Below are 20,798 nucleotides of genomic sequence, written 5' to 3' on the forward strand. Positions count from 1 at the left end.
GATAAAGTTTTCCAATGCGATACCCCTTCCTTTCCCGGGGCGGGGGAATGAAATGATAATATTAATATCTTTACTTTGCTACCGGATTTTGCCGAGGCGAAGAATAGGGAATGAGACTGGCGCAGGGTAGGGAAAAATCCATCGAGCTAAATCAGAGATGACGGCTCAAGTTTCCGCGTGGAGAGAGTGATGGGAGGCTCCGGGTAGACCACAATATCATCTGAGATTGATGTAAAATCGTACTGTGCAAGTGGGGGTGGAGACAACCAGAGCGGAGTAGGGGGCAGCATAATTTATTGATGCTAATAAATAAGCTCAAAGCAAATAATAATATCGTTATCGACTGGAATCGGTAGGGCCATGATTATTGCGCCTGATGTCAGTCCAGTTTTGTACGAATTTCTTTTTGAATTGATGTTCGCAGGTCTATTTTTGACTGAAGCTTGTTTGAAAAAGGCGTGATATTAAATTTGAGAACTCAAGCAATAAAAACTAGATGTAAATTAAGAAAAAAAAAACTTACATTCAATTTAATAAAAAGTACACAATACGAAATAAAACCTTTTATTTAAATAACGTCCCGTTCAGTTTTACAAGACATTTGCAGTCATCTATTTGATTGTTTTATGTTAAACATAATTCCCGGAAAACCATGCATTTCTATGTTCCGCATGCTCGTTTTCTCTTCCATTTTTTATTATTTTTTTCAATTCGACCGAACGTTGTGATCGATATTTTCTGGGAACAGCTGGGTTTTCATATTCTCGGTACAATTTCCGGAAAATACTTCCCGAGACCTTACTTTAATGCGATTAAACCTCTGTGACGGGGTTTTAAAAGATATACGGTCGGAACCATTTTTATTTGGAGGCAATTTAGCGGGGATTAAGTAATCGCTTCTACAGCGGTATGTAGAGGGGAAACCATGGAATAATCATCGCTCCAAATAAAAGGGTCTGGGAAAATAAATCTTCTTCTTTGGTGACATAATTAATTAAAAAATACCATGCGCAACCGAATCGTGGCTCGCGAGCTTCGGGTCAGGAGAAAGTGTTCAAGAAAAACAAAAACAAAATGGAACACACAAAGGGACCGACTGTTAGGACAAAGGAGCGACACGAAAAAAAAATACGCTAGCTTCCCTTGAATGGGAAGCCATGCATTCAACCAAGAAAACGCTAATTTGTTAACAAGAAACGAGCCACCAAAGCTGTAGATTGCCCTCACGAGGACCTTTTGCTGGAGCCCCGGTACCACTTTGACAAACTTCCTGAGCGGGAAGTAAATGTTTTGGAAGCATTTTATGCACTGCCGGATATGTTTTTTGTTTTCTTATTTTATGGTGTGCCTTCTTCCTAACGGAATGCTTCGATTGTTCCGTAACTACGCCACTTCGCTGTGCTTAACCACTGTTTGGCCTTTGCTGGGCGTCATTTGTTTAGCGTCGTCTTTTGTTTTAACTTACACTGCTTGCTTTCAACGACGCACTTCCTGTTTCAGGCGAAGTGGCGAAAGAATTCGTTTCATTAAATTTGCATAATGGGTTTGGCGAGGCGAAATGCGAAACGGCTGGATGTTCCTTTTTTCGTCTTCTGGATGAGTTGAAATTTTTGTTGGTTTGTTTTTCGTTAGTCTACTGTAGAAGGCATCTACCAGTGTAAGGCATCTAGGGCTGATGCTTTGCCGTCTTTTGTGGTTGTGGACAATTTGTTTTCAAATTCAATGTTCACACCCTGCCCTTCCATTAAGAAAAATCATTAATGAGTTTACTGCGGTTCGTTTGAGTTAGTACAAAGGCCGGTACTAAAGTTTTCGCCGATTTATCTTTCCCCGTGGATGGCGCGTGAGATATTGGGAGCTTTCACTGAAGCAAATATTTGTGTTGTTTTGATTGAACAAAATTAAAAACGTTGATGTTAGGCTTTTGCGTTTTTTTATGAGCATTTATGTTTTATTTGAAGTTGCAGCTAGTTTAAAGAAGCGGATAAAAATGGAAATTTCACTTATTGCACCAAGAATGGTTAAAGTAATAAAATATTACTGATGAAATATGTTTTATGGCAAAAATCAATAATACCCAATTTGGTATGTTTATTGTTTTGTTCTTTTATGTCACCTTCTTTTTTTCTCACCTTCAGGAGGTTAGAAACTTCTTCCGTAAAAGTTTCGTTCAATGTTTGTAAAAGATAGATCATTAAAAAAGTTTTAGTTTTATTCAACACCATGTTCAAAGACTTACGTCTCCAGAACATCCTAGTCGGGATAATCTCCACACCACCAAACTGAAATGAAAAAATTTCTGACGGGAAATTACTGTATTGGAAGTTAATTAAAAATAAATGTGTCATTGCCTTACTCATAAGTTTTTTGTACACATCTTCAGATACCTTTGCGTTCCAATGCCTTAGGCAAACAGGTATCAATATCATTCCATTCGATATCCTTTCAGAACAAAATTCTACCAAATAGGAACCCATAGCTTGGCATCCGTGTTTCGTACTCCTTTGAGAATACGATTTTCTGTGTTATGTCTATCGAGCTGGAAAACCATGGCACTTCCAATTAACGGATCGTCTAGAATGGTTTCACTAAGACGGTCGGAAAGTGTAAGCGCCGAAGGGGATAAAAAGTTGAGCATAAGAAGGAAAAAAACCTATTTGACAAGAAACAAATCTATTTACAAGCGACATGAAATGAAAAGTATAGATAAGGAACAATTTAAAGCAAACCAATGCATTTCAACAAACTCTGTTGATAAATGTTTAAGATTTGAGCGGCTATTTCTAAAAGGGATCATATAATTATGACATGCAGCTCATGTTATATATTTTGTATACAGATTGTAATATTTTTAGGATAATTTCAAAATGATTTGTATCAAATATTTGTACATCTGTTTTGTTGAATATAATGTTTCCGAACTTTACCAACTTTTCATATGAATAAAAGTAGTAATGAACAAATGACAAGCCTTGCGTCGATGTAGGTCGACGTATGTTTCAAATGAAAATGTCGTCTAAAAACAAAAAGACAGGGGTTAATGCAGCTCGCAAATGGTTAATGGAAGTTTGGGTTGTAGCTCCCATGGCACCGAATAAAGTACGGAAGGGGATCACCAGCACATGTTCAGTGGTGTATAGTTGCGAGACTCGATGGCATCGGCAACATGAGCATGTTGTCTGGAAATGTGTATGTGCCGTGTGCCAAAAAGGATAACGCAATCCGTCGTGCGTACAATTTTAATGATATGATGATGTTGCTCCCCAGATGGCTTATTGTCGAGTGACTGTTGAAATGCTAGACTTTGTCTGTCTCTTTTCGTCTTTTCAATTTAACCGAACCGAGAGGAAATGTATGCGCTTCCTTGTAACGGAAAATAATGGGTACGGAGTGGTGACATTTTTTCATTTTATGTCTTGCTGTAAAACAGTATGAATGAATATCTGTTTCCGTGGAATGAAGGCATGTGAGATTTCACTGGAATAATCATGTTTTCATTCTTCGCGCTATTGGGATGCAATCTTATTCGGTTTTGAATTTGTTTTCAGAGTTGAACTTTGGTTGTTTTCTAAACATGTTTAACAAACTCAATAGTAGTAAATTTATTTGTCTTTGAGCTCGGATAAAAGGTTTCAACATATATTTTTTAATCTTAAAATTTGTCACTAATTTCGATCAAACTAATGATATCCTTTCATTAACATATCTTTTCGCTATTTATTCGTGGTGCGTGAATATAAATGTCACTGTGTTTATTTTTCTGGCTGGCGCGCTTTTATTTACTCCACCACACCACAAAGACAAACATTCCCGGACATAATTTGTGGTCGACCTACATCAAATACTAAATACCACCGATTTGTGCTTGCAGTGACCTACTTCCACCTAATCGTCTGGGTGGTTACGTTCAGGAGGGGGTTGTTTGAACCTTCTTAATACGCACATTTGCATAAACATTAACTTATTTTACGTGTTCCCGTGTTGTGCCCAATGGCATTGATTAGACAAGGTGTACTCCATTTGTTGGGGGAGCCATTGGAGGGACATTGAGTTCTAGTTGTTTCCGTTCTTTCTTATCGGAAACTCACGCATACACTCCGGGACTGGTTCGTTGAAAGTTGACAATATTTTCTCAGAAACCGTTTGCCTCAATGGAATGCTTCCGGACAGGAAACTAGTTGTAGCTCCACAAAAGATTTTGTTTTGTTTTGGGAAAAGCTGAAATCCACATTTGTTTTGTTGATTAGTGAGACTCATAGTTTTTAATCTGTGCTTTTCCATGTGATATGTAATATTTGGTTGTTTGTTAAAATTGAATCTAGCGTTGATGGAGGCGCCTAGTGTTTTATTATTTAGGTTTGCTAATGGAGACGCATGGTTGTTTGTATAATTTTGTTTTTAATTTATTTAATTCGTATGGTGAATTGCTATTACCATGAATGTTTTTGTTTGAATTTTTCATAAAATTTTTCAACATCGGCCAACGATGGAAACAATGAAGTTGGTATATCGAAAATTGATTAAATTAATAGAATTTGATAATTCCACCAATTTAAACCAAATGTAAATGGATTGTCTACAATCTTCAAATGTAATATGAATTATAATTTTCTACCGCCATTGGTTTTTTGACTGTTGAAATTTCATTCCAATTTTATGATGGGGATGCCATGCTTGACCATTGACAACTTGTTTTATTCTTTTTGGCGAACAAACCAAACACAATGTCCCCGAATGGCTGTAAGATGCTCAAATACTCCAACTGAACGTATGCTGCACCTGCTAAACATGTATTCTGTTGCTGGTTGGTAAATACAACTGACCATGAAAACATGCACAATGATTTGTACATACAGATGTCGTATATTTTCATGATGGTCGTGTTCGCCTTTGTGTCTCCTGTGAATAATGTTACATCATACTTTCAAGGTAAAAGAGCATATAACAGCTGGTAGTGCAACGGCAAGTGAAATGTCTGTTGTTTCAGGCAGTGCATTGAACGACAGCAGTGTAGCACGTGTTGGTTCACAAATAATACTCTGGTGAGTTGTACCGATTCTAGACATATTATTTAGGAACTCCAGGAAGTTTTCGTCTCCTTTTAGCTTGCGATTGTGTTGTTGCATAAGGAATCAGTTTTCCTATCCGGTGTGTTTTTTCGTGGAATCCACTTGTATTTGATATGTTTATTTTACGGGGTGCTAAAACAAGTCACATAAAAACTACAATATGAAAAAGTGACCATGTATCTTCAGTGCCATAAGGTGTTCACAAAAGGAAGTGATCGCTCTACAAACGCTTATTGGATTGGAATGATTGCATATTGTGATACACATCAACTAAACTCATAATTTTAATTGTTTTTAATTTATCTTATAGTATTGTAAGATTGTATCAATGAAGTATAATTCGTATTCGAATTAAGCTTTTCCCATCTGCATACAGAATAGACTCTCTTGTGAATTTTTATCCTAATAGACTTATTACCGTGAAAGATTAAATACATAATCTCTCCAGTGAGGGTTGAAAGTGAAACCCACCCAACCTTGTTGCAAAAACCGTAACCTATTCCCCAATCACTGCCACGACTTCAAATTTCGTTCTGTCAAAGCCAGCCAGAACGTGCTCCGAGCGAACATAAATCCGCCTGGAATCGCCGTAAAGAAAGTCAGATTTGTACTCTTTATTTCGGTTTAGTTGTGGGTAACTCTGTTTCACAATGTTACTAAGCCCCCGTTCTTCCCGTCAAGATGCTTTCAATATTTTGTTTTTTTTCTCCTTCCGGTTAAATCTCTTTACGCTCTCTTATCGTCATTTTTGATCCTAATCCTCCGTAACGGGCTAAACATTATTGGCAAGCAGTCGGAAACGGTTTTTTTATTTTTCATTTTGTGGGTGAAAGCAAAAGTACGTAGGAGATTACTTGCAGAATAAGTTTGAGATGATAACATACGATTGACTTTGCTTGTTTTCTGTTTTTGGCAGATAAAACCGTTGTTGCAGTGAGTCATGCGTTCTGTTTTTAACAATTTGCTTATTGATTCAATTGAATTGAAAATTGAAATTTTTTCTTGTTGCTATGAAAAGTGAAATAATTTCAACATTTTGGGTTAACTAAATGTTGGTTAACTGCTTCCTTGGATTCGATGATTATCATTAGTGGTGTCAACCTGAAAAATGATGAAATAAACAAAGTGAATCTTTTACCTTGAAGGGCCTCTGAGATGTTTTGAGCATGCCTTATTTTCGAAAGGATATTTTATAAACGCTTCGTTGACATTAAATGAGTCCCCGGTAATCTGCATTCTAATTAATTTTAATGCTTTTCATCATCACGGGCAGATCATTTCATCACCATCACGTCTCGTTCAGGTCATACTTTAATTAAGCTATCCATCCGTCTTGCTAGCGACCGCGTCCGGGAGGGAGTACGATTGTCCTTTAACCCTTTATCGGACTTATTGAGGGCACGTGCTTTCCGGAAGTCACCGGCGGGTTCGGTCGGTGCTAATGGACCGTCTCGGCGTAAGCCGCCCTCCGGTGGCGAGGCGGAATTTGATTGTTTGGCGTAAATTAAGTGCGACCTTCCATTGACTCCACTCGTTAACCTTGAACGACCACGTTCAGATTGATCCCCTCACCATTTCCCGTGGATGACGAAGAGATATGGTCGAGTGACGTAACAATATTGCGGGATTTTACGTTGAAGACATTTTCTTCCACCAACAAACTTGACGTCGAAGGTATCGTCTCAACGGATGGAAAGCCATACAAGTGTATGTGTGTGTTTGAAAAGTTTTGAAAATCGCACCGATTAGGCGTACCGAAGAAAACTATCAAACTCGGAGGAGGAAGGAAATGGTTGCTTGAAATTTTAATCATTTAATGAATATTAAATCGCGTCTACCCTATCATCTTGATGACATCTTTGTCGAGGTACGGTCTACCAAAGCATTATTTATTCTTCCTGTCGTATTGTCTTTCTGCTGCCGGTGGTGGTGGTGATGGCTGGTAGCGAATCTATACATGTGCCGTACGGAGACTTTCCTCCTACGATACGTTAGGGGTTCGGCAAAAGCTGTTGAGCTGTCGCGGCATATTACGCACCTGAAGGCATTTAATGTAATGTGTCTCGGTGAAACCGTTGCCTGGCCACTTCCCCCTGTAACGCTCCGGCGAGACAAGCCACGATGAACACTCAAACTCACGTGAAACCATTTCACCCTAAGCTTTTATTCCACAGATAGCAGGACATCTTATGGTTTCGTCGAGACGATCGAGTATTGAAAACGTAGAATAACCCCCCCAAGCGGTGGGTTCGGCTTATGCTAATCCACCCGTTATGTGCACCCGGACAGGTGTGCTCGACGCGTTCGGTAGCGTGCAGTGCAATAATATTTCCTTCGAAATCGCCTCCGTTTCGACGAAAGAAGCTTAGCCACGAGGCGTCGAAGGGACGCACAGAAAGGGTAGCATCGAGAAAGCAATAATCAAACCGGTGTGTTGATTAAATTTCTGCGTATGGCTTCTCCGACGAAAAAATTGAATTGTTTCATACGATCTGCGTGAAGCACATGGTGACGCTTTATGAAACATACAAATTGAAGAATCAGCATCAAATCGTTTCTCTGATTTGCTCTATTCGTAAATGCTAGTAAATGATATTTAAATTGCGTTAGTTTTTATATAGCATAGCAGGCAAAATCGCACATTATGTGGCACAGCTATTTTTCTGTGATTATGTTTGGTTACTAGTGCTTGTAGCAAGTTTGAAATTATTTTAATAAGTAATTCGAGTCATTGAGATACTTTGTGTCATATATTTACCTACATTATACTCTCAATGATCTACTCGAAAAGAGAATTTGTTACAATTTTAAGAGGTATCTCTTTCCTCTTATGATTTTTCATTAACTTTTTTTTATGTTTATTTAACGATTTTAACAAGAAAATTCATTCGTCTAATAATTAACGAATTGTGATGTTATGTTGCGTTGGTTTTGATTTTAACAAGATTTGTCGTTAGTTCTTTCATTTTGTCTGTCAGCAAGTGCTATACTACTGGAATTGAACTCATAATGAATATTTTTGAGTGACCAATACTTTTATCCAGTTGTTCTGCCAAAAGTTTCCTTATGTAAGGACACCATTTGGGCTAGCACCGCACCGAATGCTTTCAAACTATGTGTCCTGCATTATTATTTTGCCTCGATTGACAAAACTTACATTAGATTAGATTAGATACTCGACCCTAAAGGGTAGTTTAGCATTTTTGGATTTATTTAGTCATCAAAGCCGAGCCAACTAATACAGATGATCAGCTAGTTTTAGAGCTTAGATGATCACCGGCTTGTGGGGCCTCTAGAGGGATGCAAATAAAACTCCCCAACCCTCGACGAAAAGAAAGGTTCCAATTTTAAAGGCAATGGAATAATTTATGCTTCCACCATTAGTTAATGGGCTGCCACTCGAAAAACTTTGCCGACCTTTTTCCTGGTGGTTAACTCTCCGAACTCGAAGCTGGCACAAATGGAGGCGATGGCCGCTTTCTTTAGTCAGATAAAACTAAAAATTCAACTTGTCAGCCAGCCCACCAGCGAACGCGTTAGATGAGTCCCTTAGCCATTCCGTTTCACTCGAAGTTCGGCCTGCCAGCCCAACAAAGCGGTAGAGCAGGCTATAAATATTTATTACGACATAAATTACTTTCTAAACCACTCATCGGCGCCCGAATTGGGCTTCGTAAATCTTCACCTGTGTTCCAGTGGCTAATCCACCCCCTGGGCGTTGGGGGAGAAACAAAAGAGGAAGAAAAACTCCCAGTCACTACCGCCAGCCGGGGAGGGCTTAGCATCTTGTGGGCAGCAGGGTCGAAGAACGCGCGAGAAGAACGAGCAATAACAGTGCCAGCAACTAAAGCATGCAGCAACAGTAATCACTCACACGTTGGCTTGCCACACGGGAGGGAGAACTTAATCGAGAATCACGTCATTTCCGATCAATCTCGACGAGGAATGTTAATTTTATTGTGCGGAAACCACAAGGATTTATTCTGCCTTGGGCTGGTCATTAAAAATGGATGCCAAAGTTCACGTACGGATCTGTAGGAAATTGGAAGAAACTTGGATTTCTTTTTCACTGAGATATTAGAAGATATTACTTCTGTATTAGAGATACTAGATCTGTGCTCTAGTTTCTATACCTTTACAAATGAGACTTAAACTTAAAATTATCATAAAATTTCATGTTAAGACTCATGCTATTATTTTAGGGTACATCAATTTACATATTTATGTTAACTGTCGCCTATTTTATAATTTCGCTATCAAATTTAAACATGAGTCTAATTGAATTATTTAAAATATAATTATTGAGAAGTATGTATTAACTTACGAGTCGTGTATATTAATATTATACCATGGCTCACCAATCGATCGTTGACCGATATTGTGAACTGAATTTCGAGCTATAGGCATAGTTGTGGTTATAATAAGCCCCTGCTATCGAAATTGAGCTCTCCAAAAGCCTACTCTGATAGCATTAGATGAAGTGTAAACCTACACCCCGTACTTCAAAAATATACCACAATAGCAAAAGAAATTTAATGCCCACGCCGGGAGAAAATTAAGTTACCCCTACACGGCGCACACGCGTACGCCTTCGTCACGATGACACTGTTTTCGTTTTCCTCATCATTCTCATCAACATCATCCACTTTCCCTGACTTGCGTGTGTGTCTTGCTGCCTTTCAACTACCTGTCAGCGGCTGCTGACGAACAGGCGAAATGGAAATGGAAATGAAAAGACAGGCGCGATAGCATATGGTTGACATGACATGCGTTGTTCATCTCATTAGCGAGGGCGTACGGGGAGTTGGTCGTTTCGGACTGGATTGTACTTTTTACCGTTGTTTTGAACACTTTTGCTGTGGGTGATACCCTCGGGTGCTTGGGAGTGATATATTGAGATGATTCTCCAGTTGCCTTACGCTTGCCGTGCCTGAAAGTGTCACTCTTTTTCTTTGTTTTTTTAACAAATATGCATCCCGGAAGTATGTAATGAACAATGCTTGTTCCCAATGGGAAAAGGGGAAACCTTTCTTGGGCTCGGGACGGACGGGAAATATGAGTATGGTGAGCATCGTGTAACAGGTTACTTTTACCATAATGTGCGTCAAAAGTTATTCAATGATGAATTTTAAACAAGCATCCAACTCTGATGTCTTAGGATCTTATAATAAGAGGCTTTGTTTTAGTTATTGTTTATCTTAGATATTTTTATACACTGCAATTTTAAGGCCTATTCAAGTAATTCTTGCCTAGAAACTAATTTATTTGAAGATATAGAAGAATAACTGCTTTAAATTTGGTCGTTTCCCCTGTTTAAGATTTACGTAGTTTTGAAAAATAATTAAGATTTTTGTTAACAATGATAAAAAGGCCCTCAAACTAGTTTTTTTATTGGAAGATTACTTCTTTACTTGGAAAAAGGCTCGTTAAGTATGTAAACTATGTGCAATTGCATATACTCCTCTCCTCTCCTATTAGGATACAATACAAATTCACGACGCTATTTGTTTCCCTTTAAGGAATCAACTGAAACAAGACTACGTGGCGAGGTATAATAAACAATCCCACCCAAGTTTCTGGTCAGTCGATCACCGATAAGTAGTACCAACTCCTCGCAGTCTGCCATTACTTGGTTTGTGGTTATCCGATGAAACCTACACCGATCGTTTATCACACTCTCACTGCCGCTGCACTTCTCCCATCGCTACAATATCCAATTATGTTCTAATTAATTTGCAGAAACTGTCTCCAGCTGCGTGACAACCACAACAGCATCTCGAACCACGCTTCGGGCGCTCGTATCCGGGCGGGCCGACGGTGAATTCATGAAATAATCAGTTTGGATCTCAGTTTGATACACTAGATTTCTACCCCAGCGGGGAAGAACCGTGCCTCCTGGGTTTATGCGGACGCCCGTCGGTGGGTGGTACGCAGTAGGACCGTGAAAATCAATTTTGCTTTTCCGAGCTTCTTGCTTATTCCTTGCGCTTGTAGGCAAGTTCGTGGATAACACTAGATGGATCATACGGAAGAACCGACGAACAAACCCAAAACTATTTTTATCAGCAACACTATTTTTATAGCAAAAAAAATCAACAATAATATATAACATCAAATATTATCTAAACGAAAAGTTAAGCTTCCTGATTGTGCCTATCATTCTGGGAATTTGTAGCTTCATTTTCAAATCAAAAATCAATCAGAGAGGATTTAAATAGGCAAGAGAATAAATGTTTTTGTTCAGATAAATAATTTATCTTGTATCTGAATGATATAAGTTATTTAATCAATAAATTCGCTAACTTTACCCTTTTTACATGGCCACTTGTCAAGGCACCTGCAACTTTAATTTTGACAACTCGACTGTTGTGGTTCGACTAGGTCAACTACCCGGTCGTCGTGAAACGAGGACAAAAGTACGTGCGACAACGATAAGGCTGATAATTAATCTTATTGAAAGTAAAAGCGACCGTTTTCCGCGGGTTTGGCTTGATTTATGTGCAAAACTCTACGCATCGTCAGTGGAGCAGGAAATTCCAGCGTCTTATTTTGGGAGCAGCTTCAGGGTCTGGATGTGGTTTGTTACCGAGAGATTCGGGTCTTGTTTGAGCCCACAAAAACACTGAATAACACAAGCAATAAAAAATAACGTACCGTAGGTTGCGGAATGCCTTTAGGAAAATATTTTCAAATAAAAAAGCAAGGTTGAAGCTTTTTACTTTAACACACGATTGAAAAGTTCACGGCCAAGTACACTGCTAATGAAGCTTGATTAAAGGAGTTTACTTTATTAACAGAGATTTTTCGGTTGGTTTGGAAATAACATCAGATTGCTTTACAACATCGCAATGTTTTTGACAAAGTGAAACAGTTATTCTACAAGTTAAAACTTTTTAACTATAGTCGTTTGAGTTTTGTACGAATAAATTAACAAAGGAGGTAATTTTATTAACTTATTCTACTAAAATTAAGCTGCCGGCAATTGAACAAGTTTTTGGATTTGAATAAAAGTAGCTTGGATTGTTAGCTAACCCCGTTGAAGATTTTTATAACAACTTCTAATGAACTGACACAAGAAAAGATAGAAACCCGAAGAATATCTCGCAAATGAAACAATGGAAATAAACAGCCAGGCCATAAATATGTTGCCATGATTAAGCAAAATGGTCGCAAAAACGAAAAACCAGCATATCCGTGCAGCACAATAGATGCGCGCGAGGCGCACATGTTGAGCGTCGACTATTTTCACATCCTGCCGGGGAAAATGTGACCGCAGAGTGTGGATTTGTTTTTTGTTCCGTTCGCTTGGGGAAGAGGCTCGATCCGAGAGACAGGTTCAGTTTCTCCTCGAGGATGATTAATTGTACGGCTTTTAGCTGCACGGGGTTGCCGGTTGGTCGGCGTTTCTTTCGTGAGAGTTCCACCGATCGCACGCCGTTAAGCATTCTCCATCGTTCTTTTCTTGCATTTTCCGTACCGCGGTGGATCAGCTGGAAGTCGGTTTACGGTAAGCGCCGGTCGGTGAATGAAGAAAAATTGTTCCACCCACTACTTGCTCGGTGGTGGAATGCGCCAACGTGCTTGCGTTAGCGAACCCAAAGCGGATGGAATTTGCACGTGAACTCGTGCGCTTCCGAGGCACCCGAAAAGGCATCGCCGTAGCCAAGGTTGGTGAGAATTGATGAACGGCGCGTGAGCCGAGCAGGATTAAGCTCGAAGGGAAGCCAGATTGCTGGAGCCTGCTGTGTGGCTCGAGTGGAGGCTGGATTATGCTGGCACCGGTGTGGGAAGCGAAAACAAATTTATTTTTTCTCTACCATCCGATATAATGCGAATTTTACTGCCGTTTTTCGTGCGCCGAGGAGGCAGAAGCTGCCCCTGCGGATCCTCAGGATGGAAAGATACAGTGAATTAGCTTACGGATGGCCATAGTGGGTTGGAACTCAGAGATCGCTCGGATGTGGCAACGATAACTCTGCCATTAAGTAATATTGAATCTTATGTGCAACTAATAACACAATTAATTTGATTTATTCTGCTTTTAAACCTATTTGTAAATGTTTCTCTTCTTATGACCGTATGATATAAAGAGACATACACAAACAATTATTCGAGTATGAGTGGAATACGTTAAACGTTTTACAAATATGTTTCAAAGTAACGGAAAAATTGTAGAATAAAAAGAAAAACAAAAACGTACGTTTGTATGATATTTACTTTCACTGCAGGTTTTTGTTCTGATTTAATTTTGACATTTTAAGAAGGTGTTTCTATTTAAGTTTTTTTCTTTCTAGTTCTAATGTTCTTGACAAAACATTGAAAACACTACCAAAGAGTTGCATTGTTGTGGAAAAAATAAAATGGACAATTTTCCGAAAAGCTGATACAATTGCCGCCCGATCATGCGAAACGGAAAAACTCGTTTGGGGCTTGTTGTTCACCCTTGACTGCGTAGTTCTTGTCATAAAGTTGACTGCAAAAGAGTGTCCTTCCTGTGCCTTTTCGGTTTGCTTTGTTGACAATGCATGGACTTTCGATTTTCGTAACGATAGTGCATGTTTGGAATGAATGAAAACATCCTCTTTTCGTTCGCCTAGCGATCATCATCATCATCATCATCATCATAACCATTTCCATGGCCGGGGAATTGTCACCATCCGTGCCAGTTCCGATGCGTCCATGGCAAACAGATTGCTGCGGTAAAGAGGAGTGATTTTCCACGGTGAAAAGTCGAAACCATATGCATGAACCATATTTGTGTGTAGGTGTCTGTGTTTGTGTGTGAGTAAGCATCAGACAGAGAAAAGCATCACCGCAAATGGGACGGCTGTGGCCGGTTAGCGTTGCAGTGCTTCCGGCGTAAAGTTTTCTGAAAAATTATTTTTCCCAAACCCTCGTGCTCCACTCTCCGCTCCAATCCTTGCGCAAGGATGTGGCTGTGTTCATCCGGTTTACGTTTCTTTTTTCCGGCCAACGAGTACAACGCATCCTGACGCCAGAGTGGAATGGAAGGAGGGAAGAAAAAATCAACTACGTGAACGGTGGTATGACAGGTTTAGCTGGAGTGATTTATTTTCCACCCCATTTCCACGTTTGTCTGTGAAAATTTTATCCTCCCCCCATAGCACTTTCCCACGCCAAGGTTGGTGCATCTGTGGCTTGCTGGGAAAAACTCATACTCCAAGCGAAGATTTTTCCCGCCAGGGTGCCCGTTTTCCACTTTGTTGTAGAGCACATTAACACACTTGATCGTTCGGCACACGGTTCAGCTTAACCTCCAGCATCCCACATGTTGATGCATAATATTTTCTTGCACACCTTCCTTCGCCCGTAGCGGAGGTGATTTATCAAGGCTTGAAAAATTTGCATCTGCGGCGGAGAAGCTTGTTGTGAATGAGTTTTCAATAACCGTCTCGGCCGGTGATTTATGAGCTGCAGGGCTTCCAACACACAGACGACAAATCGTTTGCGGATCTCTTCTGTTTGTGAACGCCGGCTTAATGTTGGTGAATATGAAACATGGACATTTGTCACATGAAAAATACTAGGTGATTTTATGTTTCGAATTTACATGGATTGTTAACAAAATGAAATATATTGCTTAGATAAAATTAATTATTAAAAACTCCTTATACATTGTGTACCGTATTAAAGGCCTCTGAGGCAAGTCATTTCTCTTGTCCCAGCTTCAATATAATGTTGTAGGAAGGAAGTAAGGTGTCCTGGAAACCTTTTCGGTCATTCAAGTTCTCTGTCACTTTGCAAACATTTAGGCTATTTTTATCCTTGTTTGATTTCCCCATCTTTTACTTCCGCATTGCTACGCTCGATGGCACGTCTTTCGGAGGTCTGCTTGACGGAAAAGTAGCACCGGAAAAACACCTTTTTCTATCGTCCAAAAACCGGGTTTTCTGTAAGCTTGCGAACAAGGACCCGCGGCAAGCGGAATTTTGCACCAAGAAGAGCAATTAATTAAAGGCTATTCAAAATGGTCGGAAACCGTCAGAATCTTTTCACTCCATGCTGCAAAATTTATGCAATTACGTTTCATTCCCAAGTCCTTCTTGAGTAGTTACTGGCTTGATGGATGTACGGCATGCTTTGAGTTCGTCCGTCCGGAAGATGTTTGGTGCTGAGAGTCGCAAGAAATCGCAGGAACTTGCTCTTGCGAAGATGTTTCCTAGCGAAGCAGGATTTGATTTATTTGTGCGCAAAATAGTAGCAGAATGTTCGTACAATTATTTCCAGTGTCGAGATTTTGCCGATTGAATACCTTATTGTTATAGTTCTTTCCGGGTTTTGGTAAAATAAAATAAATTTAAAAAATAAATAATTGCAGTGGGCCTTTTCAACAACCTCTAGCTTCATATTTATTTTTACTTGTTCGCCCATTCATGTTTTGCTACCCTCTCATGACAAATAGTAACTGTCACAATCGACAAAGAATGCGGAACAAATTTCCGCTTGTTATCGATTTCTGCAAACCGAAGTTACTTCCCCCTTACGAATTATGGAGCTTCTTCGAAGAAACACGCCTGTACAGAGTTGCTAGGCTGACCGTTATCGATTTAGCATTTGGTATGACTATTTACGATATTTGTCTTTGCTTGTGTTGCTTGGACTGTGAGTCACGGAATTGAGAGGAGGGGTTGTTGTAAATAAGGATTTTTGAGTTCCGACGAGTTTAAAACTACAACATAAGCCCATTATTGACCCGGATGGGTTGATCCCGAGTGAGTCCGGGGTGTACGGAAATATCACTAAATAGGAGTTGCTCAATTAAGTTGTAGTACTATTGGGAATGGTAAACTTCAATCAGTTCCAAATCGTAATACTATTATAGCCGTATAAATCGGCTGTATGAATATTAGTGCGGCGATTTTTGTTTCTCTTAACATTAATAAAGATTTGTAAATATACTATCATGGCTTGTTAGCACAACTTACATGTTTTACGCTTTTTAAAACATCACAATATTCACCTCTTTGATAATGCTAGAGAATTTTGTGAAAGAGTATAGGATGCGCCATTTTGACAAAAAATCAACAAAATGATAATGTTCATGATAATTTCGATCTCAACATTAAAATACAATTGAGAACGTCGGTTGACACGATCTTTTCATTTTGAATTCATATCTTGGACAATTCTTCACTAGTGACCTCTAGCAGAACAAACGGGAAACGTCGTTAGAATGCAGTCTGAAGTTTCGTATCGTTTCACATAGAGGGCGCTTTACCGTAGTTTGAAAACGACAGACGTCCGTAATTCGAATGAACAGTTTGAAATTGAATTCTTAGTTTTTATTAATTGTTAGTATTTTTCTGATATTCTTATGATTAGATCGTACTATTAGAGGATTTTCATTCTTGTAAACATTTCAAGATCAACTTCTATCATCATGTCATGTACTAATCATGCTCTTCTTGTTGCTCGTTTTTATTTCTAGCTTTGATCTGTTGCCGTTATTGAAAGCAATTACCATGTGTCGTAGGCTGCTGGAAACAGAAAGGATTTACGCTCGACTTGGCAGTGGTACAAAGCGCCTCCACCGGAAGTAGATTCGTCCCCTGCTCGAATGTAGCTGCAGCGAGCAGATAGTGTTCCTTCCCTTCGAGTTCCGCACCACGGGCCAACGACTGGTGGGGCAATTTTTGGGCCGGAAAGCCATTCCGGCCATCGAAACTGCTTCGTAGTGTCAGAAGCGAGCGATAGAAACAATACCAGAGCCACCATCAACAGCATCAGGCGCAGGAGGCGGCAGGGGGCGAGAATGGCGAAACACCACCGCGTCCCGACGCTGGCGGAAAACATTAACCGCTCGCCCCGGCTCAGCTACCTTTCGTCCCACTCGCAGTCGGCCTCCTTCATGAGCGAGGCGGGCGAGATAACGGAGCTGATGGCGCTGGATGAGGCGGAAAATCTGCTGCACGACCGGACCGCCTCGGTGCAGGTGATCAGTGGCGGCAGCGGGGGTGCGTTGTGCGGCAGCTTCGGGAGCTACGCGAGCGGAACGCTGGCTGGGCAGCTCACGCCCGGCCGTTTGGTGGCAGCTACCGGGCTTGGAGTTGCTACCGTTGGAGCGGCCAACGGCGGGGCGGGTGCCGGAGGGGCTGTGATTGGCGGTGGAGGTGGCGTGAGTCCGGGCGTAGGCAGCTTCGGCGACGGTTGCGAACGGTTCGAGGAGCTCGGCATCAGCTTCAACGAGCAGCTGCTTTATGGCGTCGGCGGAAAACTGCTGCCCAGCTCGCCGGCCGTAACGATCGTGGAAATGGCCGGCGGGGTGGGGTCGGCCGCGCTGAGGCAGAAAAACTTCAAGCGCAAATCAATGGCCACTGCCGCCATCGTCGCGTCCGGCGAGCAAACGTCACTCAATGCGATCGGTGAGTAGGAGGAAAATGTTCCTCTCTTTCGGTTTGTTCACCCCACTTTTCACCGATTGCAAAGAAAACTAATGCCCTGCAAAGGTAAAGCTTTCGATCGGGTCAGTGCGCGGGCAAGGGTTTCTAGGATTGCATTCTGTTGGCACAAGTGACGATCGTTTCAATGCTCAGTCAACTGGCGGAATTTTATGACTTTTTGATTTCAAACGGCAAAAAGTAGTTTGTTTGTACATTTTCTTAATCGCTTGTTTAGGCACAGTACGATTTTTCAAACGAGATCAACCAGAATGGATTAAACGTGCTTGAAAGCTTGTTTATTCCTCCTTTTTTTCACTATCGATTGTGATGTTATTCAAATTATAATGCATATGGATTCCAAATGTTGAGTCCATAGGGTTAACAAAAATGGTAAAAAAGTGTAGCAGTTAAAAAAGTTTTTTAAATAGCTTTCCAAAAGAATAGATTTTTCAGCTGAAAGCTATAATTGCATTGTATAAAGTATCTTTTATTTAAAAAAATATCGAAAACGTTACTTTATTCTGTGCATCACCAATTTATTTTTTAAATACTGTGTTTTTCATATTTTAGAATAACGTCTTTTGTACGTGTTTTGCTACTTGTCATGAGCTGCCGATTCATTTATTAAACAATTTCCTTCGCGCCCAGTTCTTCAATGTTTTGGGTAGGTTTGAGTTGATCGATTTGTTTGCGACTGGCTAAATTTCAATTCCGAAGAACCGCAAACACACACACACACCCTCATCACCTGGGGTGCCAAAAATGGGTAATTTAATTCACGGGACAGGAAAAGTTTTCGCCGCGACGTGAAGTTAAAATTGAAAGTAAACAATCTTACGCACCCGCCGCAGTTTTCTGACCGTTGAACGGGGATTGATTGAACTTTTCGAGAAGATGAACCGGAGAAGTTTCGTCTTTTCTAGAAGCGGAACGAAAACAAATCGAACTGTACGCGAGGTACGGTTGATTTATATTATTGTTTTTGGTAACAATTTTACAGTATCTTTCTTAGGTGCGGTATTGTCAACCATTTTCATAATTTAGATTATTCAAAACAAAGTTTTATGGTGATGTTATTTTTAAAGAGTATTGTTTCCGAGTTGCAAGGTTCGATTACTTTAAAAACTATGTGTAGCTTTTTTTTCATTTGAAATTACCTTCGATATATTATGAGAAACAGAAAAAACCTTACACCTAAAATGCATGTCACTTGAGGTATTATATTTAAACGATTTCCTTTTTTTCTTCCATTCCCGACTACGTTTTACGGAAAAATCACTTTCACTTCGAACCTGTTGCACCGTTACGTTCGGCAGGGTTACAACTGTCGGTCGATCGTGGAGGGCCTCAGGAGTGGGGTGAAGCGACCCGAAGCTACGTGAAGGCCCAGCGACGGCACGCAGGACGCGCCACCTTCCAGGGCCAGGTGTACAACTTCCTCGAGCGTCCGGCCGGCTACAAGTGCATTGTCTACCATGTGTCTGTGTGAGTATTTCACCGTTTGGATTAAATATTTCATGTGCACTAAATTGAATTTTGAGGTAAAAATGAGTGCAAGATCCTGAAGGATAATGATGGATTTGAAAACGAGACCTCTACCAGCATGAAACAAGGATGCAAATTATAGAGAAGTGAAGCTGAAGAATCCCCAGGACTCACCGAGGAAGGTCAAATGGGTTTGTTTTACCTACCACTGAACCAATACCAGGAACCTGTCTGATGGTGATATTCAACATCGATTGTGCGACCCCCATTCGTTTGCTTCCATATGCAGCGGAGCATGAATTGTAGCTCAGTAAAACCCTGGTACACCGTATTTTCCCTGGTGTACCAGAAGAGTCGTGCATGTATCGATTGATTTAAATATTTACCAAAAACGCCCCTCCATTCCCTCGCCCCAACCGCTCGCTCGGGTGGAAATGGAAATCGTAACATACCGCGGACATGGTACGGTTGAGTGCCTTCTTTTTGCCTCGCACCCGGAACAGTCGCTGCCGCTTTTCCGGACGGTAGCGGAAGCCAATCGGAACTGAACGGAACCGTACCGGTATCTGGTTAGGGGGGCTGTGGAAGCCATTTGTGCGTAAGTGTGTCTGTATTGCGACAGTTGCGAGTGGAAGGGCGGTGCCGGCATGTAGCGGGACGCTCACGCTCGAAGTGGCAGCAAAGCCATAGTTGAATCAACAGTTGCATGCATTAGAAGGCAGCCGAATGCATCCCATGGTCCCTCATGGAGCGTTTTCGGACGGACTCTGCAGTATGCACACAATGTGCCTTAATTACCACCCGGCTTTGTATTGGCTGCTCAGGAACGGAGAAGCGACGCAAACGTACAACGATTATGATGATGATGATGGCAATTGAATCGATTTACAATGCCCATGTTGACCCTGTTTCCAACTTCTCCTGGACTCAGCCTTTTCGAACGACCGTTCTGGAGCGTTCAGGACGTACCAGCGTGCGTGGACCTTGAATTCGTATGGTAGTGTGTAATTTATTAAACTGTTCCTTATTCTGATTCGTTTTATTTGTTTGTTTTTGATGGATTTGTATGCAATTTTTGTAACAGATTTAAAAGTGATGTTTAACCAGACGTACATTTCGGACATATTTTATTTTCCTATTCGTGGATCCTTATTCAAACTTAACAAACGATCATGTTTGTATAAAAGATTGTAACTCGTTTTACAACTATTTGTACGTGTTACACTTTTTGACCAATTGTTTTAAGAATCTCAATAAGAGTAAAAGAAGCTTTATTAAAACAAAATATTTTATAAAAACAACGATTTATTAGCAAAAGTCTACTGACAAGTTGTCAACGGATGTTTAGAAACAGATGGAACTTAAATTATAATCTTGTTATTTGTAAAATACACCAAAAAATTTATCATAAATAATATTGCATTTAAAGGTGTCATTATTTAGGAATATTGTTTACTTAAAATAATGGAATTTAGGAATAACTTAGAATAATAGAACATATAAATTAAAATTTGTTCTAGCTTATAACAAGAAAATAGATATAATGATGATGTATATCGATGTCGATTAAGATAATAAGATTTGTGAGATTGATTTACTAAATAGATTTTTATTTTTATTGTTTCCAAAAAGCTTAAATTTAGCATCACTAGCAAATGTACCCAAAAATATATTATTCTGGACAGATGGAAAATTATTGTCTCCCTGTCTGAGGTCGAAAGGCAAGCTGATGGTGGGAATACACTACAAATAGAAATGGAAACAAGCCTCATTTGTCAAAACGACATCCAGCAGGACATCTTTCATTGCCACGTGTGTACGTGTGTATGCCCTCGGTTTAGGC

General features: G+C 40.3%; 1 protein-coding gene across 1 annotated transcript; it reads left to right on the forward strand.

Annotated features, from left to right (window-relative positions):
* Nucleotides 1–16,842: 16,842 nt before the first annotated feature.
* LOC131258587 (uncharacterized) lies at nt 16,843–18,959 on the forward strand. The gene is made up of 2 exons (XM_058259936.1): nt 16,843–17,452; nt 18,787–18,959. Exons 1-2 carry the CDS (start codon nt 16,843–16,845, stop codon nt 18,957–18,959), a joined length of 783 nt encoding a protein of 260 aa, XP_058115919.1.
* Nucleotides 18,960–20,798: the final 1,839 nt, after the last annotated feature.

This window comes from Anopheles coustani, chromosome 3 (genome assembly GCF_943734705.1).
Source record: "Anopheles coustani chromosome 3, idAnoCousDA_361_x.2, whole genome shotgun sequence".
NCBI classification, from domain to species: domain Eukaryota; kingdom Metazoa; phylum Arthropoda; class Insecta; order Diptera; family Culicidae; genus Anopheles; species Anopheles coustani.